Source organism: Mauremys mutica, chromosome 11, assembly GCF_020497125.1.
Source record: "Mauremys mutica isolate MM-2020 ecotype Southern chromosome 11, ASM2049712v1, whole genome shotgun sequence".
NCBI lineage: Eukaryota > Metazoa > Chordata > Testudines > Geoemydidae > Mauremys > Mauremys mutica.
The window spans coordinates 82,467,417-82,489,275 of record NC_059082.1 but is presented as its reverse complement, the minus strand read 5'-3'; the positions used below and the strand labels follow the sequence as shown (position 1 = coordinate 82,489,275).

At 45.9% G+C, this 21,859-nt stretch overlaps 1 protein-coding gene across 1 annotated transcript in view; it reads right to left on the bottom strand.

The window, feature by feature from the left end:
* SYNGR3 (synaptogyrin 3) overlaps nt 1-6,497 on the bottom strand; it is a 42,569-nt gene extending 36,072 nt beyond the window's left edge. The window contains 2 exon segments of the mRNA XM_044979025.1: nt 6,184-6,428; nt 6,431-6,497. Of these exon segments, the coding sequence (XP_044834960.1) occupies nt 6,184-6,428; nt 6,431-6,497 (312 nt within the window).
* Between the last annotated feature and the right edge of the window lie 15,362 nt (nt 6,498-21,859).

Here is a 21,859-nt window from a genome sequence, read left to right as displayed (position 1 = left end):
GACTAATCAGCTCATGAAAGGGACACATTGATGAACACATGACCAATTCCTGCTAAATTTATGTTTTGTTATATGGCAACGATGTTGGCAAAAACTGACTGTCCATTCAAAGTTCCTAATCTAGTAACGCAATTTGAGCACGTCAAGCAGACTGCATTTCCAACTAGTGCTGACAGGAAAAAGAGAATTTAGTAACAGTTTAAACTCAGACACAAGGGAACTTCTGTACAATTCAATTACCAAGAAGTTGTATTTAAGTTATGTAAAGTTCTGCATGTAATCTACAAAACAAGGAAGTACAGAATTAATACAGAAAATCCAGAGGTCCTAAACCAGTCACGTAGACCAGAAAAAATCCAGAAGTTAATATTCCACTAATAATACTTAGCATAAATATGGGGTTAAATGCTCAACTAATGTAAACTAGGATTGCTGGAAACAGAACCCAGAACTTCTGAGTTGCAGTAGAATATCATAAGCACAAGATCATCCTTACCCTCCCCCTGTCTCTCATTTAAAAAGTAAGGAGCCAGTGGTGTCCTTGGAGACAATGGGAACAATTTAACAGCTTGCTGAATTGGGCCAGATTCTCCTCTGTGGTCACTGTCTCATAGGAGGTGCCCAGACCACTTCGTAGGATGCGGCCGGCCAGACCACCTTAAGGATCTAGCTAGAGGCTGATCTGGGTGGCGCGCTATCTGCAAGGATCTTTGTGAGATCTGCCATGATGATAACGACCCCAAGTGATCAGTCAGCTCAGCGTCAGTAGCACTCTTTGAATGACCAAGACTTACTCGGGTGAGTAAAGGTTTGCAGGATCCAGCCCGAATCACTTGGAACAATTTTGTTTCCAAATGTTGTACAAAACCACCCTTCCACTCCTGGCCTCCCGCAGCTCACCCTGAAGCCGTATTTCTGTCTGCGTGATACTCCCTAGGAAGGGAGGATGTGGACAGCACATCCTAGCAGATCGCTTAAGTACAGTGGCAAGAATAACACTGGCACTGTATTCTCCTTGTTTTGCTGCCCATCTGTTCTACTACCAGGCATGGGGTTTTTTTTCCTACTAGACACATCTTGTACCAGGAGCACAAATAGAAGCCAGCTCTGGCCCTATTCTCCTTCTGGCAAAACAAAACAAACTTGAGCTAAGAATAAAGGGAAAGACAGCAACTTCTGTCATTCAAAGCATCACCAGCTTTCCTTAATACAGCGAAACCAGTACAGAGATCTCTTCATTAGGGCCACAGTTCAGCAAAGCACTTCAGCACATGCTTAACTGCTTTGCTAAGTAGGGAGGGTTTGCTATAACCGGGCATAGGCAACCTACTGTCAGAAGAGGCCACCCAAAGGCACATCTCAGAAACTATAGAGCCGGTTACAACGCTGCTCCACCTCTGTTAAGCAACTGATTTTGGCCAGTCCCCTGTCTGGTTGCTTAAGACAGGTTTCACTGTGAACAGTGTAGAGAGGGTTGCAAGAAAACCCCAAACAAGCAAATTCACTGCAAAGGAGAGGCTTTCTGTATGGAACCCGACAGCATAAACTAGAAATTAACTGTTATTAAGAAAATAAAAACAAATGGGACCAACTATTTAAGGGTAGCTGTCAAGAGTCACAGGGCAGATCCTCCCCTGGTTTAAATCAACAGGCTCCAAAGAGGTTGATGGTGCATTGTTGTGGAACCTCCATCATTAGCAGTTTTTAAGCACAGGTTGGATAAAGACCTGTCAGGGATGGTCTAGGTTTACTCGGGCCTTCCTCAGTGCAGGGGGCTGGACTGGATGACCTCGTGAGGTCCCTTCCAGCCCGGTATCTCTATGATTCACACCAGAGGAGCATCTGGCCCGCCAATATTTTTTTTTAAATATCCAATTCCTTATCTGTGTTACTAATCAACTTAGGCCCTGCTCCTGCACTGAGATTCACTCTGGCAGGCCCTGGAGCCCAAGTGAAGCGTATGAGGTTCCATGCAAGCATGGTCATTCAAAGCACCCTGGGGAGCCCCGTGCAGCCATATCAGGACCTTAGGTTATAAATAATTAAAGAATTTCATAAATTATATTTTCTTTTTCCCCATTTAGACTATTTCTGTTTTCATGTCTCACAGGCCAATCAGTTTCATTTTCCACTTAAGATCAGTTTCGTTTTCTGGTTCACATGTGCATAGAGAAGGCAGAATTTGATTGTTTTATCATTTCAGTGAATAATATTGATGTTTATTTTTAAGCTTTTTTGTAGATTTTTATCTATTTAAATTTTCACAGTTGCAGGAAATTATGCGGAATCAGAGAATGGGATGGGGTCAGAGTGATTATTTAAAGCCAGTAGACACAGATTCCGAAGGTTAAAGCTTTATAACCATTAAAACACAAAGTGCCAGTATCATATGTCAAAATACACAAAGTAAACCACCTTAAATCAAATTCTAAGAAGTTCTCAAGCAGCATTTTTCTTACTTTGCACATACTATCTGTACATTTTGATTATTACTGATGGAAATATTTTTGCACTGGTTTGTGTGCACACAGTGCAATCAATGTTTATCAACATTTACCGACAACAATCGAATCCTCCCAAGCCTACACTTGCACTAGTGCAATGTGACTGTGTTTGGGTATTTCCAACCTTGGCGGGGGGGGGGGGGGGGGGGGGGAGGGAATCCTTTACTGGAATTCAAGAGAATTTGTCAAAATCTTTCTATTCAGACTAGGTTTGTTAAAACTTATTTTAAACATCAAACATAAATTTATGTCTACATTAAATTGAAAGTGTCCCATTTTCGACTATACAACAATTAAAAAATGTATATATTAATAAGAGGACAGATGTAAAAGAAAGGAGCGGGTGACCGCATGAACTCCTTTACTACCAAGTTCATTTCACTCCATAAAACACAAGTGTTATCATATCTTGACTCACAAGCTGCATCAGCTGTGAGTGAAGAGACAAATGAGGAACGGTTTCATGGGGCTTTCCAGTTATGACAGCCAGAAAGTTCTGCGTATGCCAGGAGCCTTTTGTTCTTCAGAAATTAATGCTACAGTATATTTAAAGAAATCATTTTCATTCTATCTGGAACTGTAAACTTCACTGGGGATTTCTGAGCTGGTCAACAGTCATCAGTAAGGCCCTCAAATGTCAGACGAAGGGCTCAATCCTGCAGCCCATGTGTAACTCTGTACTGCCAGAATCCCACTGAAGGAGTTAGTGCAACCAGCAGTGAAACTCCCATTGATTTCAGTGCTGGAGGATCACGGCCTGAAGTGGGACATACATAATGCACAGGTCTTGTACTGCTCTGCTGCACCCAAGAAGGCTTCCACTGACTTCAATTAAACTACTCCGATGAGAGAAGCAAGCAGAACTGGGCTCGAATATTGGCTGAACAGTATAATGACTCTCCTGCTCCCCTCTGTGCCCCCAACATCCGCTCTGTGCCCCCAACATCCAACAAGCCATACTGCATCTGATAACCAACCCTTTGGTGTCAGGGCAATTCCCCCCTGGAGGAGATTGGGCTGGGCAGTTGGAAGGGACTGAATCATGGAGGAGTGGTCCAATTACTTTAGCTGCATGCTTAAAAATATACAGCAACACGTGTTTTAAGGGGTATAAAGAGAAGGAATCACCCCTAGTAAACAACAGATAAGCTCCACTCTTCCTCCTACTTCGATTACAAGTCCTTTGGGGGCAAGGACAGTCTTTTTGCTCTGGGTTCGTACAGCACCTAGCACACCCCGGAGTCCTGGTCCATGATTGGGGGTCGTAAGTGCTACTGCAGTGGAAGTAATAAATAATCACAATAATATTCTATGCCAGGATAGCTGCATTTCATACCCCAAATCCAGCAATCTGCGGTACGACTCCAGCAAAAACTGCTGAAACGAGCTTGCAGGCAAGAACTGCCTTTTGTCTTCGCAATGTACCCTTCACGCAACGCCTGGGCTTACAAGGTCTGCAAACAATGTTTTAAAAATGTAAGGTACAGTGAATGTGCTTTCTTGAGGCTGTAGGATGCAATAATGTTACGGAATTTACACACGTAGACAGGTGTTCAGGAGGAAAACTGACCCAACAAATGCAGCAGGCTAACTCATCAGGACATGCGAGGCCACAAGGAAATGTGTCCATCTACACAGGAGTCTTGTAGACTGAAACACGGCTTTAAGCCAGTTCAAGCTGATCTGATTGAAGCACACTTCAGCTGGCCACTGCGAGCAAGTCCCAAATGTGTGCCAGCCGTTGCCCCAAACCTACAAGCTGATCCGCGTAGGTGCAGGGTTCCCTGCAGAGATCAGCTTGCAGAATCAGGGCCTATACTTGGAAAACGTGGCCCGCAGCATTTTTCAATGAACTCATGCAGGTGTTTGGAGCGTCATCCAAAGCCCCCTGAAGTGAGCTGAAAGACACCCTTTGACTTCAATGGGCTTTCGATCAGGCCCTTGATCCTGCAAACAACTTCTGTTAAATTTGAGCACATGAATAGATTCAAAGGATATGGGGAGAGTCACATGCTTAGAATTAATCTGGTGTGTACGTGCTGGCAGTTTCAGGCCCTTCCTTCTCACTTTGGGGCAGATTCCTTGTGGTTTAAAATTTCCCGAAGGTTCCTGTTTGATCAATCAGCCACCGAACATGTGCGGGAACTTTTTCTGAGCTGTTTTTTAATGCAATATTCTGTATTCTGTTCCTGTTTCCCAACTGTCGTACCCAAGTCTTCCATGCTGGATCCAGGTGACGCGTCATAAGCATCTATGAAGATGTCACTGCCACGCACTGTGTCAATCCTGTGCAAAAGAACCGATCTACAACCGGCCTTGACATTCGTGCCAGCAATCGGCCTCCATTTTCGTCCACACAGTATCACATTCAGATGCTTTCTCAAAGCACCGGAGAATGGGTTACTTTGAGACCCAGCAAAGCCCTTAAGCATGTCACTGCAATGGTGTTACTCATGTGCTTATGGAAAGGTGACACATTGACTTCCCTGGACACTGAAGGCCTCCATCCACAGGACAGGTAGAGGCAGCCCAACAGCAGTGCAAGCTTCCCCTATACCCCACTGAACCTCACCCTGAACCTAAAATGACCCTCCCTGCCTCTAAATCAGGAAAAGGGGTCCACCGCCATCTCAACGACTGGCCTCTCTGCTGACGCTTCCACCAAGGGGACCGCACTAGAGGTGCTTATTGTGATGTGGGCTTTTGGCTAAGGTCTTTTAGGAGAAGGCCTGAGGCGCCCAATTCGCTGAAGCGCCATCAGCACAGGCTTGCAGGTCTCAGTACATAAAACCTAAGCACAATGAGGCAAGTTACGGGTGGAGTGTCGGCCTTAACCCTTGTACCTCCCGGCATAATCGATTTAAGCAAAGCTCCTTACGTAGCTTTCCACATTGCTGCCCATGGAACACCAACGATCAAAGCCACCCTAAAGGAGGTGTCCGGAGAGCATATTCAGTCTGGTGCTTTCGGCAAGGCAATAGGAATTTAAAATAAAAAATAGCCAGCCAGCAAACCATCATATCATTTTGCAGTAACATAGGGATCTAGGTAGGGATAGATCATGAAGTATAGAAGAAAAATGTCTTCTGACCACCGATTTCTACAGGATTTTCCTCATCATCCTACCATTCATTTAAGCATCAGAAAAGACAGAGACCATGAAAAATGACCCATCTACAGCTGCAAAATAAATCCCTAAAAATACCCTCCTTTTTACAGAGAGGAGACAGAGACTTCCACTTCCCTGGGCAAACAGAAGTGATCTTTCCACTCTGCAAATACTGTAATAATAATACAAAAATCAGCATTTGTGACTATTTCTCCTCTTATTTTGACTGGGGTTTCGGGAGGAATGACAGCACAAACTGGTCAGAAAAAACTGGTTAGCCGTTTCCCCCTCACACCCTTCCTGATCGCTGTGCCCATTCCCCCTCCCTCTTGCTTAGCAAAAAATAAATAAATAAAATAAAGCAAACAGCCTAGGCCGCCAAAAATTAAAAGAGAAAAACAAAGCCAGGCATGCAAGGTATTTCTTATTAACACTCCAGCAGCCCCTTTTTTGCATTACGAGCTTGCAAGGCTGGAGGGTGCCAGAGAAAATGAGGATGAAGGGAGCAATCATGTCTCCACAGGGAAAAATAAATAAATGACCATTTAAAATGACGACGCTCTGCCTTACCCAGGCCACTATCCTGAGAATGGTCTGAGGCTGCTTGAGGAAATCCACAGGGTCAACGGCCCCCCCTGCCCGGCCCGCTCCAAAGGAGGCTCCTTCCATCTTTCCCAGGCGCTGGTCCGCTTGCTCGGGCTTCGCCTCCTTGCCGCTCCGGCTCCTGGCTGTGCAGCAGAGACCCAGCCGGCGCGTGCGAGCAGGGAGTGGGGGAGGCTCGCGCCACCGCCTGCCCGGGTGCTCGTGTCTCGCGCACAGACCTTGCCGCGGCTGGTGCAGCCGGAGCCTGCCTCTCTGCCACCGACCCCTGTTCCTTGCCGCATGGGCTCGCCCGGTGTCGTGTGTGCGTTAGGGAGTGGGAGGTACCATGGAGGGCGGACGGGGGGGGGGGGGAGTCTGGGTGGACGTACAGGTGCAGCCTTCTCTTCGTCGTTGCACCCGGATCTGTTTCGATTTTTATTCCTACCTGTATTTCCTTATTGCACCATCTCCAGCTTTGCTCGTTGCATGGATTTCTGTTTGTTAACTGGGTGCTTCAGGCTGCATGCCCTGCAAATGGCCTGCTGTTTATCTGCCTCCCTTATTGCAATGGGGCGACGGCCTTGATGGGGCTAATCCAGGAGGTGCACCGGGCAAAACAGGGCAGCAGTGCAGGTGGGAAACGCAGCACCACCCCCTACCCACCCCCATCCCTCTGCAAATGTGCTTCCTGGTTTCTTCAAAGCTACCCCACCTTCTCACCCTCTGCCCACAGTGGCCCACACATGCAAAACTGCAGTTATACCAGAAGCCCACCAGACCAAGCTTCTGTTCTCTGCCCTGTCAAGCAGCTCAGAGACAAGAGCCTCCCACAAAGCCACCAACAGACACCCCGGTGCAGTCGTTGGTGCGCTGGAAAGATGTGTGTGAGGAGCAATGACAGAGCCTGTGCTGGGAGGGGGCATTCCCCATCCTCCTCCCATACCAGGAGGTGAAAGGCTCCAACAAAAGAGGCTGGGACCCTTGGTTATATCTAAGGGGAGCAGATGCAAAGCAGAAAAGGGTCCCAGTGTCAGGCATGGACTAGTGTGACTGATAGCTAAGCTAGGTGCATTGGCAGGTGCATTTGCTGGCTCTTGGGTCAGTGGAACCCCTCCTCCACGCTGCAGGGATGGCTTCTAGTCACTAAACTGCTATATACCTGTTATTTGGCCTAAAAATAGGAAGTGAAGGGCAGATGGGCTGTAGCTTGTGTTTTCCTCCTGCAGGAAATGAGAAACTGCCTTTTGCCAGCCACAGACTCTGTTAGGCTGGAGCCGTCTCTTCCCCTTCCCCCTGCTATTCCTCTCCCCTCTGGTCTGCCCCCGCCCCCCACTAACGGATGAAAAATTAAAAAGAAATCAGGTACAGGTCCTGTGGAGGGAAAACCCCATTGATTCCAAAGGGTGTTCCCCCCCCCCCCCCCCGGCAGGATCATGTCCTTATTTAGTTTTTCTTACACGATGATGATGATTTTGGTTCCATAGATACTGATGCCATGACAACTCTGACATCATCCTTTGGCTCAGGCCAGAAGCAGCAGGAAAAGTAACGGAGAGGAATCCACCTGCACTTTTGACCTGAATAGGCGTATGGTCAGGAACTCTTGGGTTCTGTTCCTGACTCATTGTCTGATCCTGGGCAATCCACATCACCTCTCTGTACCTCAATTTCCCCATCAGTGAAATGTGGATAATATTACTGACCTACCTCACATGGTGCGTATATGTGTGATACGCTTTGAGATCCTTGTGTACAAAATGCTATAATAGTGCAAAGCGCTACCCACGTTCTATGCTATCCCCACCAAACCAGCCTGGGCCTTTGGGTTGGTCAATATCCTCCTTCTGGCAGATGCAGTCAGAAAGATTTAACTTTTAAATCTCATTCTGATGCCATTCACTTTTTCTCGATTACAGGTGAGTCATCGTCTCTTCAGATCTATTTCTGACACCCAGCAGGAAGGGTAGGACTCAGTCTTTCATTCCTCAATGTCACCAGCTCAGTGAAAATCACATTTTACTATGTAAAAAATAAACGGCTATTAAGGGAATGATGGGCTAGCATCTAGCGCCTGTGCTAAGCTGTATGGCTCACTGTACTGGTGCAAAATATTCAACAAGGTGTCTAAAGGTGTCAGAGCTGCAGACTGGGCTAGCAGAGTATTTATTTTCGGTGTCACCATGGGGGGGGGATGTTCAAAGGGGGCCCAAGTGACTTAGGCACACAAAGCTTTCATTGGATTTGTGCTCCTAAATCACTTGGGTGCTTTTGAAAATCCCCATCCCTAAACAATAAACCCAGAGACATTTATGTGTGTAGGCCTGATCCTGCTTCATTTGGAGTCATGGGCAAACTCCCATTGACTTAAGTGGGGAAAGGATCAGGTCCATAGAGATCTCAAGAAGTAAAAGGCAAAGATCCAGAGCGAGTGGCAAAGGCTCAAAGGGAGGAAGAAGAAGACAGCTCAGGAAGATTTGTCAGGTATTCTTGAGCCTTTTGTTTCTAGGACACTGACCAGATTGGTCGTGGTCAAAAATTGCAGCTGACTTCAGTGGGAATTGACAACACTCAGCACTTTACAGGACTGAGCCTATGTGAGCTGAACTGGTGAGTCTCAGTATAATCCTTACTGTAGCATACTTGCCTACAATGTACCATTGAAAAGCCAAAGTTTTTCCTCTCTGCCTAACCCCACCATGCCCACACACTGGTGCTATTTGTAAAATAAAACCCTTTATTGTCTGATGTGCGTAACCAGTAACGTGTATAACACACGCGCACAGATTCAAAGATGAAGACATAGACCTAAATACACATTTTAATCGACACCTGAGAGGTGGTGACTCAGCAGTCAATCAGAAAGCTTACCTAAGAATTGTGCACCAGAAGTAAAAACACTCAAAATAAAAACCATCTGAGGGTTCGAGCCTGGGCACCGGGCGGGACAATGTGAGACTGTGGAGGTGCGTCAGCAGGTCCATAGTTAAGGTTGCGTTCAGCTCTGTAGTGAAAGTGGTTGATAACAGCCAGGCAAGTGGGAGCTACATTGTACACACTGCTAGTTATGCAGAAATGTGGAGGTATTATTGTTACAAGTATTATCGTTACACCGCCTTTCTCCCTTTGCCCCTCCTGTCACCACAGAACTTACTACGTGCAATGAGAAAACAAGGAAATTCACAATCAAAACTCCACACACCGAGCGATGATGAAGGTTGCTGGCCTATGGCTAATACCATCCACACAAGCATTCAGAACAGAGGAATGAACAGTTAAGGCATCAGCAAATAAACTCCAAGCAGAAATCTCAGACATACAAAATGTTCCTCCCAGCACGCAATCCCAATACTCCCGACACCACTGCTCAACCCAACAGCAAACCAAAGTGACAACCTTCCCCCCCACCTGCTGGTGGCCTTTATGGGTCACATGTAGAATGTGTTGCCTTTTTAAAAATAGTTGAGGATCTATGGGTTGTATGGATGGGTAGGTCTACACTGCCGTTGAAAACTCGTGGCTGGCCTGTGTGGGATCACAGGGCTGGGACTAAGGGGATGTTTAATTGTGGTGTAGCTGTTTGGGCTCAGCCCCTTAGCCTGAGCCCGAGTCAGCTGGCACAGGCCAGCTGCAGGTGTCCTAACTGCAGTGTAGACATCTCCTCTGTGTTTATGGGATGTGTTGTGTGTTTATATGATCTATTGTACACGTGTTTATGGGATGTGTTGTGTGTTTGTGATGTATTGTACATGTGTTCATGGGATGTGTTGTATGTATGTGTGTGCCAGGCTGTTCACCCCACACCAACGCTGAAGGGGCTAGGTTGGTGCAGCTAGGATCAATTAACTTTATTGGCTGCACCTGGTGGAGAGTCTGGCTTAATTGAAAATGACTACTGGCTGATAAAGCCCCTCTGGGGGAGAAGCTGGCTAAGGTCCAAAGCCAGGAAGCTTGTAGAAGAAAGGGGCTGTAGTGTAGAAGCTGATAGTCACTCTCTGGGTTTAGAGAGGGAAAAGACGGAACCCAGGATGTGGGGCAGAGAAGTCCTTGGTTCCTGGCCCTCAGAGAAGGGTTTACCCAGAAGGGTGGAGAAGAAAGCCTGTAGGAGGTGGACTAGGAAGCAGCCCAGGGGAAGAGCAGCAAGGTTAGATTGTGCAGACGTTGACTGCTGATTTTAAGGTCCCAGGGCTGGAACCTGGAATAGCGGGCAGGCCTGGGTGCCTCTACCAGTCACTGAGAAGTGGCACAGGATTGCGGGAGATGCTAACCAGACAGCTGGTCCAGAGAGACTTTAATACCCCGGAGGGGTGGGAGGGGGGAGCTGTATAATGACGTAGCTGGAGGGCTGAGTCCTGAGGAGAGAGAGGCTGCGGGGTGAGCGAATGACGGAAGGGGATGCCAGACCCGATGAGAGCGAATGAGGAGTCAACTCAGGAGTGAATATATACTGCGACAATGTGTTTATGTGATCTATTGTACACATGTGCTTATGGGTGTGTGCATGTAGCAGAAGCTACCCTTCTTTGGACACTGTGCCAAGTACCCATTCCTTTATTTATCTGTACCAGAGATCACATACTTTCTAAGTTTTCACACTCTCCACTGAGGACAGGAAAATCAATGCATTTAGTTAGCCATTAGTAAGAGAATACTAAAGTGAGTGGTGAACCTGATTATATTTGCATTTAGTGCTGTGCTGATGGTTTAAGAGACATATTCATGGATGTAGGTCAGAGGTAAGGATGCAGTTTTTGTTTGGAGCTAGACTAGGGAGCTGTGAGATCTCTGCCTGGAGGTTGCTTTCTGGTGATGTAACTGTTCCTGATTTTGCTGTTTTACATTTGTTAGCAACTTATATGTTCACACAATGTAGCTCTTTGTTTATGAATGTACACTTATGATCCGCTGCCCTCAGTGTAGTGATGCAAGTGGTCATGAATGGGTAAGATCAATACTAGAGTAGCTTTTAACATGAACCAAAATTCCCCCAAATGACACTGTGCCCTGATAGTTAACTTTGTACCTGTACATTATAAATTAATCTTTCTAAGGATGCATCTTCACCTTGGCAGTCTCTGTTCTAACTGTTGCTGTATGATCAGTGTTCCACAGACACAGCAATAACCTCTTTGCATAAGACAAGGCTGTGAACAGATACTTTCTCAGAACAATGGATGACACTAAAATGTGGCAGGATTAATTGTGCAGAGAGGCAGCTTAGTCCATGTGAGTTAGGAGATGTGTTCATTGTTCCTGGCGCTGTGTAACCTTGGGCAAGTCATTTCACCTCTGTACCGCATTTCCCCCTAGGGTGACCAGATGGCCTGATTTTGGGGTCTTTTTCTTATATAGGGTCCTATTACCCCCCACCCCCGTCCCGATTTTTCACACTTGCTGGCTGGTCACCCATATTTCCTCTCCACACTCTGTCTTGTCTATTTAGATTACAAGTGTTTTGGGTCAGGAATAGTCTCTTACTATGTATTTATACAGTGCCCAGCACAATGGGGCCATAATTTTGGCAGGATCCTCTAGGCCAGGAGTCAGCAACCTTTCAGAAGTGCTGTGCCGAGTCTTCATTTATTCACTCTAATTTAAGGTTTCGCGTGCCAGTCATACATTTTAATGTTTTTAGAAGGTCTCTTTCTAGAAGTCTAATATAGAACTAAACTATTGTTGTATGTAAAGTAAATAAGGTTTAAAAAATGTTTAAGAAGCTTCATTTAAAATTAAATTAAAATGCAGAGCCCCCCGGACCGGTGGCCAGGACCCGGGCAGTGTGAGTGCCACTGAAAATCAGCTCGCGTGCCGCCTTCGGCACGCGTGCCATAGGTTGCCTGCCCCTGCTCTAGGCACTACTGTAATACAAATGATAATAATTTCAGGACAAATGTCCAGACCAAATTAAGTCTGGAGTGTTTGGAGCATGACCAAAGCACATAAATTAAGTTCCGCAGAAAGATCCCAGCTCTGAGGCTTGTCGTTTTTCCCCTCAAGTCTCATCTGTCTGACTTCTGCAGAGCCCAGTGCATCCTGTGCAACAGTTTATCATGTAGTGGCTTTAGCTTCCCTTCCTCGCTGGTTTTATGCTCATACTGCAGAACCGCTACCCATTGTCAACTGTACTTCTTATCCCATTGAATTCCACGTTGCTGAAAACCAGTATCAGGGTATACATGGCCAGCCAACAACGATAAGCTGGGGGCATGTCTGAAATGCCTGGCAGAAATCCAGCCCCTTCCCTATGTTGTAATATATTGCATGACTGGACGGGGGTCTATGTGCCTCTGAAGACGCAGGGTAAGTCTCTGTTGGAGACAGGGTAGCAGACTGGCTAGCTCACTGTTCTGCCCCAGCATGACAGACCAGGATGGCTTCTTTAGAACCACAGCGTACGAGGTAAATACTCCACAAAAGCCCTGTGATATGTGTTTACACTGGGCAGATGGAATCCCCTCCCCTCAGAGAAGGGGCACAGATCGTTTGCACAGCCGTGGGCTCTAGCAGCCACTTCTATGTAGGGTTATGGACAGTAGATCCTTGCAGACCGACCACGTTTTCATCACTTAGTTGACCCACCCCCAACAGCCCTCCATGTTCTTGCAGCTAGAGTTGCCACAGGGCCCAGCCTCACAATCCACAGGAAGCTGCAGTTCCAGCTCCCCATTGCAGGGCAGGAGTGGAGCAAGCACTGTAGGATTGCATCAGTTCTGTTGTATCTGTTTGCTTTTCCTAGAATGCACAGCATTGCCAAACCATAGTGTTCAAAAACCAGGAGCTAGACTGCCCCCTCCCGCCCCCCGCAAAAAAAAATCATGAGCCTTGAAGAAAAAAAAAGTGAGATTCTTTTTGTTTTTTATTTCTGAGCTGTCAGAATGTGCTTGTTACATTTTCAAACTTATCTACAAACACAAGGTGCCTAATAATTTACTTCTCTTAAGAGATAACAACTGAGATGATTGCCTAATCACATGACTCCAGGAGCTGGGGCTTTAAGAAAAAACACTGAATATAGCAAGACTCATGATAAAATCATGAGAGTTAGTAACACTGAATACATTGTGGTGGGAGATGAGGCAGGTCTTCCCCCCACCAAGATGGAGATGAAATGACTGCTTAGGAAGGCTGCCTACTGCGGAAAGGGATCTGGAGGTCATAGTGGATCAGAAGCTAAATATGAGTCAACAGTGTAACGCTGTTGCAAAAAAGCAAACATCCTTCTGGGATGTATTAACAGGAGTATTGTAAACAAGACACGAGAAGTAATTCTTCTGCTCTACTCCACGCTGATATGGCCTCAACTAGAGTATTGTGTCCAGTTCTGGGCGCCACATTTCAGGAAAGATGTGGACAAATTGGAGAAAGTCCAGAGGCCAGCAACAAAAAAGATTAAAAGGTCTAGAAAACATGGCCTATGAGGGAAGATTGAAAAAAAACCTGGAGAAGACGACTGAGAGGGGACATAACAGTTTTCAAGTACAGAAAATGTTGTTACAAGGAGGAGGGAGAAAAATTGTCTCTTTCTTAACCCCTGGGGATAAGAGAAGAAGCACTGGATTTAAATTGCAGCCACGGAAGTTTAATTTGGACATTAGGAAAAACTTCCTAACTGTCAGGGTCATTAAGCCCTGGAATAAATTGCCCAGGGAGGTTGTGAAATCTCCATCATTGGAGGTTTGTCTACCCTGCTCTTAAAATCACTTGTCAGGGATGGTCTAGATAATACTTAGTCCTGCCATGAATGCAGGGGACTGGACTAGAGACCTCTGGAGTTCTATGATTGGAGCATTACAGCCTGCACATCCACAGTGCTCTAAGACCTGATTCGTTTTTGGGCATGAGCCCAGCACCTGGAGTCACTGCGTTGAAAGTAAGATATGGGAAGGAAATGTCAACATTAACCCCAGAGACTTGACTAATTAATCTTTCAGTTGGCCTGATGCAGATTTTCATGGCTGCAGTAAACTAAACATTTAGAGCATGGGTAAAACACTCAGCAGCAACTGTTTTGCACTGAGATAAAATTCTTTGAGAGAGGAAAAGACATTGTAAAGCACATTATTAGGCCTGATATGAGTATAAACGAGACCAATTGTTCTGAAGAACCTGGTGCTGTCAATCTTTCACTCCTTTCTTGGCGGGTTTTAGAAATTCGGAAGGCTACATGTATATAATACAAGACATTGATTATGTAATTACTGCAGGCCTCCCAAACCTCTACTGACTGCTGTGTCTGGGGGCTTGTATACACATGTTCTTGTCAATCCATAGTTAGCCATCATTTATTCTTGTAGCATTAAGAATTGCAACTGTTTCTTTTTTATTGATGGGTGCCAAACACGCGCTCATGTCCACTGGGGTGAATTCTGCTCTTAGCTATTCTTATGTAGCTTTCAGTGAAGTAGTTACTCCTGTGTCACTGAGGGGCTGGTCTCCACTAGAAGATTAATCAACCCAGGTATGTTGCTCAGGGGTGTGAAAAAGCCACACCCCAGAGTGACGTAGTCAAGCTGACCTAAGTCCCTGTGTAGACAGTACGAGGTTGACAGAAATTCTTCCCTTGACCTTGCCGCCACCGCCTCTCAGAAGTGGATTTACTACAGTGACCGGAGAACCCCTCCCATCGCTGTAGTACATGTCACCACTGAAGGGCTACCATGGCACAGCCGCTGCGCCGCAGGTGTGCCGCCGTAGCGTTCAGTCTAGACACAGCCCAAGAAGGGGCTCTGCCCCTGCATCACTCAGGTCTTGTCTACGTGCAGAAGTTATAGGATCGTTTATATCCTTATACTGCAATGATAGTGTCCATTCACACTGCTGTGCATACACTGGTCACTGGGGTAAGCTCCTTTGCTTCTGAAGCAGTATTCCCATTAGGCAGCACTGTTTGATAGACGTGTGCTGCACACTGAAGAGGTATCCCAGGGTACCCAGTGCTGCCTTTAGGCTCTAAGCATTCTGGAAAAATGTTGTGGCAGATTATGAGATACCACCCAGAGGAATTGTGGGACTTGGTTTAAACTCACTTGATCCCTCCTGCTGTACCCCAGAAATCATCTGGCTCTTGTTGGCCAACACCAACACCTGGAGATGTTCAGATATCCCTATCATGGGGGCCTTGAGCGTTAGCACAGCTGCCACATTGAAATTCTTCTGTATATTAGTATAATCCACTTAGCTCCTGGAGTGTGGGATCTTGCTCCCATTGAAGTCAATAGCCAAACTCCAACTGACTTTCATGGTCAGGCCCATAACGACACCCTGATCTCCTCTCATGCTGCTTTTTAGGCTATGTCTACAGCACAGATCTTACAGTGGCACAGCTGTAAAGTCTCCCGTGTAGCTGCTCTTTGACGGCAGGAGAGAGCTCTTCTGCCAGCATAATTAAACCACCCCCACTGAGTGACTTTAGCGATGTCGATAGGAGAGTCTCTCCTGCCCACTTAGTGCTATCCACACCAGCACTTTTGTCCGGTAAGCTTATGTCAGTCAGAGGGCTGTTTTTTCACACCCCTGGCTGACAAAAGCTTTACCAACAAAAGTGCTAGTGTAGAGAAAGCTGTAGAATGGCTTGTCCATGTAGCGTAAAGGGCATCATCCCTAAAGACCAGATTTAGCACTGATTTCACTGGGCACAGGATCAGGCCCATATGAAGTATGGCAGCAGGCAACATAAGCCAATGTAACCAAATGCATGAAGGTCCTTGACCTCTTCCCTGCACCAGAGTTGCAGTGGACAATGTTTTTTCTCTGTCCCTGCTCTTACTCGAGATTAACCCAATCTATGGCCACCTCTGCTTCAATGAAACCCTAAAAACGAATTACCGATGTGAAACTCTTCAGCCCTGATGGCAATGAATTTACAGTGAAACTGATTCAGATCAGCACTCAGAATAAGTTAAGAGTAATCACGTTTCAGGTGCTTGACCCCTGCAAGACAATGGGCCAAATTTCATCCATGGTGTAAAGTCCATTGACTTCAGCTAAACCACATCACCCTGAATTTGACCTGGTCTGTTCAAGCAGATGGGAATGGTGATACAGCAGGTTCTCTGTTTATTACTGGACTGGCACATGCAATTGCAATGCTTTGCCCTTTAGCAAATATAAACATGTTGTTGTTTATGATCATGCTGCTCTGAAGTGCTTTGCTTGGCACACACCAACGTCTGAACAAAATTGCCTCATGCAATTAGCCTCTGGGAAGATAGAAAAGAGCTAATGGAAATCTTTTCAGGGAGTGTGTGGGAATCCATGATGCACAGTACCAGAGCTAATGGATTAGTCCACTGACAATACCTGAGCACGCTGTTATTCTAGAACTACTTAGCGTCTTCCATTCTGGAGCATCCCAAAGTTACCTTAAGGCTACTTATATAATGTTCACTCATCCACTGCTGAAATGCAGCCACCTCTGAGGTGGAATTCAGCAGCCATTTAATAAGCAGAAAACACAAGATGATATTTTTGTAAAAGAAGGGGAAGTGGAGAGTAACTTCTCTAATGGAAACTGCCAGGGGAATCTTGGTTCATTGCATTCTGCATCCCTAAGACACTATTTGCACTAGACAGATGGGTTCACAAAACCCCAAGACTGGCCACAAAAAAGCCAGAGGATTTTATAACAACCATGGGGGCGGGGGAGAGTTCTGGGGGTGCAATCCAATTCAGTGAACATGGTGTTTGTTCCTTCACTAAAGGTTTCAGAGCAACACATTTTGGGGGGGAGTTCCAAATATTGGATTTTCCAAACCTTTAATCTAGCCTGGCATGAGGCCAGGGCTGAATGTTGGTAGGTCAAGAAAGAGCTCAGATTCATGCGCTTCATCGTGAAGTAAGGGAAAGAGGATCCCTAGCTGAACTCCATACACTCCATTAGATCTATGGCAGCACGTCACATTCTGTGGAGAGCCAGACCAAACAGCTGCTTTTTGCACTAGTCACCTCTATCTGTTCAGTACTCCAGCGAAGCAGGGATGGTAATGAGAACAGAGATGGACAGCTACAAAGACAAGGGGCAGATTCATGGTAGCCTGAGCGGTGATCTGACATGTGTAGCTACTACAGCTCTCATCTGAGCTACAGTGAACCCTAAGGAACCCTTGCAAGAGGAGCACTTGCAGTTCGTTTGGTTTTGTATTTCTCTGTTGCCTGAGAATACAAGAGCTGTCAGGCCAGGTCTGCAAAAACCTAGAAAAGTGTGATGAGGATGGGATCTGCAGTTACATTTTGAAAATGGGGAACGGCTTTTTGTGTTTTAAATGATCGTGCACTGTGAATACTAAAGGAATTCCTGGAGTTCAAAGGAAAATTGCAGCTTGACAAAAAAACTTGTGGAACCTACTTGTATTAAAATAGTGCATACTAAGTTCAGGACCCCACTGCGCTAGGTGCTGTACATACTCAGAGAGAATCACAGTCCCACTCCCAAAAAGCTTATAATCTAAACCGGAAAGGCAGGCAAAGGGAGGGAGAATTTTCCCCATGTTACAGATGGGGAACTAAGGCCAGAGAGACTGACTTACCCAAAGTCACATAGGGAGTCTGACAGTGCTAGGAATTGAAGCAGGATCTCCTTAGTCCCAGCCCTTTTGCTTACCCTCAAGGCCAACCTTCACTACTTTGCACCTTATATTGTATTTTAAACTTGTCCAAAGTGATCTTAAACCATACCAGTCCAAATTCTCCACTTATTTACACCACTGGTAGCGTTTCACACCAGCTATAAATGACAAAGGCAGAGAAAAGCTGGGTCCTGTCTAAACTTAGTTAAGAGTCAAAGGGGGAAGTGCTCACTGTCACGGTCCAGCGCTTGTGTTTTAGAAAATACAGCTCAGTGCTTTAACAAAAGAGAGAAACACTCTGAAGGGGGCTGGGTGGAACGTCTGACTTGTTTTTTAAAGGAGGTGGAGGTGGAGGTTATTTAACATTGCCATTTGCTCTCTATCTCTTGCACCCATGCAAACGCAGAGGTTCTTCCACACAAAGCGAGTTGTGATTACTGTTCCTGGCTAACATCCTATTACGTTTGTTACCATCTCGTGACCCACCTGTTATATCTGGTCTTTAGCCTGCAAGCTCTTAAGGCCAGGGACTATCATTTTCTGTTCGACCAACACTGAGCACAGACAGGCCTGGCTTGTTTGAGGTCTCTAGGTGCTACTGCTATATAAATATAGATTTAAAATAATAATGAACTTCCTTGTTCTTGTTGAGACCTCAGCACTGTCCGCTGGTGCAGAGACAACAAAACAGTGAGTTGATCAATGACTCTTATTGTTCAGATGAGATCCTGGTTGCAGCACAGGGGCCCAGTTCAGCCCTGGGCTAGGCTGTCTTCAGGAAAAGGTAGGAGGCACTAACTGGAAACATGCTGATTCAGCTGATCTCCTCTGCAGCCTCTGCCATTGGGTGAAGGAGCTGTGAAACAGACCATAACTTAAAGCTGCTCTCGGGCAGCTGGCCACCAAAAGGAGGAAGAAACAGGGTAGCCCTTCCCCCAGCGGTGGGAGGAGCTGACACAACACACAAGGTAGGGACCATTAATGCCAACATTTATTTAGTCTGTAAATTCCTTGGGGCAGGGAGTATCTAGGTAGTGTGTCAGGGTTGCTAAAGCACTGGACAGGACTCAAGAGACCTGGGCTCCATTCCTAACACTGCCAATAGCCTGTTGAGTGACCTTGGGCCAGTCACCTCACCACTCTCTGCCTCCGTTTCCCCATGGGTAAAGCAGTTTGAGAATGGATGCTAAGAGCTATTATTATTTCTAGTTGTCTTTACAGAATCTAGCACCATTTGCAATGCAGCAAAAAATAAACACACCCCAGAAAAATCCTTTAGCTGAGAAAATGATTATAAAATGAGCAGATGAGGCAAATGCTTTTAAAGTGGCTTTTCCATTTCCTTATCTGCCATATGCTTGGGAGCAGTGGCTGGGTTCTTCAACATACTGGGAATAACTACGAGGAACACCAGGTAGAAAGCACGCTGGACATACTGTCTGGATGCTGGCCGGTGTTTGCCTATGGTGCTGAGTGCAGATTTCAGCGACAGGCAGGGGAGTTCCCCCTCTCTCACTTCTCTCCATAAAAGGGAACGATGAAAAGAGCAGTGCACATGGCAGGTAACCACAGAACCAGAGTTAAAATCAACATGCCATTGGTTTGAAGAGTAACTGGTGGGAGGGAATTTCCCAATTTTCACAGAAAGGGGACAAGTAACAGGCAGAAAGAAACCCAGGGGCGGCTTGGACAGTTTCTGCTGTGATCTAAAGGCATGAGAAAGAAATGGGGAAGTCAAGGAAATCTATGCTCTGTTGCCCTCCAGTGGCTACTTGGTTGAAATGCAAAAGAACTCTTCCGCAGCGAGAGAGTGTCAAGAACAGAACCCAGGAGTCCTGCCTACCGGGCCCTGATCTAATCACTGCCACTCAGGTTGCAAGGTTTTCCACTGGAGAAGTCTTTCACGCAGCGTACCCATGAGGACTCTTGGTGCTGTAGAAGCTTCTGATTCACTAAGCACTGATAGACCAAGATTATCACATGCCCAAGGCAGGGAGAACAGTTTCAAAGCCAGGCAGATAAAATACTGGTGCTGCTGGTTATCGTTGTTACTGGAAACTTTAAGAGGAATCATAAAAATGAAGTTGATGGCTCAAGGGATTAGTAATAGAATATGAGCATTGGTTCAAATTTGACCTACGTTGGTAGCAAGCAACAACCCTGAACCTGTTAGCTGCTTGGTGATCGACATGAATGAGTCAGTGTTTTCATTCCCAGTGGTTACTGCCCACATCACAACTACCTTGCAGGCAGTCTCCAGAGAAGTGCTGGGTATTGGATATCCATGGAGACAGCGCTTGTGCTGCCATTCCATCAATGCACAGTGGAGGGGGAGCTTGCATTGCCATCCCCTGTGCTGTAGGCAAAAGAGGCTTGTAGGACTAGGAAACGAGCAGTAATTATTTTTTTAAAAAAAGTACAGAGCATAGTCCCTGTCTGCAGCAGCCAACATAAGACGGATATCATGAAATAGCAGCAGGGAAGAGGAGATTCCTTACATTCGCTGACAGGTTTAAAGGGTAAAAATATCAATGGGTAGAACTATCCCCAGTGCTCTAGTTGGACTTGTAAAGGAGAATATTTACACCCAATACCCTGCACAGAAACAGTTAATCCTTGGGAAAATCTTAGACATTATCCCTCCCAAAGCTTCAGTCAGCATCCCCACAGATTCCTTGCCAGCAACGGGAGGTAGAGCTGCCTTATTCGTGAGTCAGATGATTCCCTTGTTGCTCCCTGATCTCTGTTCTGCAAGCCCCACCACCATTGTGAAAGCAAATTGGCCAGTGAGAGCAGCACATTATTTGTGATGCTAAATGCTGCAAGGAGCAGTGTTGGAATTATACCCCAGGTGATCATTAAGGAGCACCTGCCTCTCCTCACCCTAGTTCATCGCATAATGGGAAGTCCTGTTGGGGCTGCAGCTTCCCTCATTCTGGCGGCAGCACAGGGGAACTTGAGGCCAGGCAACTTGCATGTAGTTAAGATGAATATCCCCTTTACATGGGCTACTAGCCACAAAACTCTGGACACCTGTCTGCTTGAGTTCTGCCACACTTCAGTTGTTCTGTGGTGCAGTTACAGGTCTGATCCTGAGAGGGTGTGCTGAATCCACAATTTGTCTTCCACTGAGTCAATGAGAGTAGCAGGGACTTCGCCCTTAGCCAAATTAGGGCAAAAATTGACAGGCAAGAACCTTGCCTACAGAATAACTTCATGTCTATGGCCCCTTTCACTGAAGGGAATCACAGCACTTTAGTGGCATTAACGATGCCTTCTAATAACCTATGGAGTAGGTTTAATTCCATTTAGTGTTTCTCAGATGGGGATACAAACACAGGCCAGGAGGGAGGGATAGCTCAGTGATTTGAGCATTAGCCTGCTAAACCCAGGGTTGGGAGTTCAATCCTTGAGGGATTTGGGGCCAAAAATCTAGGGATTAGTCCTGCTTTGAGGCAGGGGTTGGACTAGATACCTCCTGAGGTGCCTTCCAACCCTGATATTCTATAATCTGTTCTCTTCATAAAGCCCCATGGAGTGGAGAAATCAGAGGTGAAATAATTTGTCCTATAGGAATACTGATTCTTAGAACTACATTCATCATATGCGTTAAAAACTCATACTTTTCCCCTCCCTACATGACTATAAACATCCTAAAGAAATTGCACAAATAAGATCAAAATGTTACATGTGACCTTCAATGAGGGGGGAAAACCATGAAGCAAAAGCACAGATATGAAATTAGGCCTGAGAAATACATGACAAATCAAAGCAGTCATGGAAAGTGTAAATATAAGAGAAAAAAGAGAACACTAACTTTTGCTATTGTTACCAGCTAACCACTCAGCGCAGTTACAATCTGCCCTATTAACAAACAAGTAGCCAGAATCTGCTGATGAGCGAATGCAACAGGCAGATGTTAACTGAGGATATTGAATTAAGCACTGTTTTGAGGTCTGCAGAGGGATGTTAGTGGTGCATAGGCCTTGTGCTGATCCTCTGCACAGGTATGAATTTCACACTATTGTAAATATTTGATTCTGAGGGTGAGATATTTGGAATGTATTGGTTCCAAGAAGCTAAACATACACCGAGACACTTTT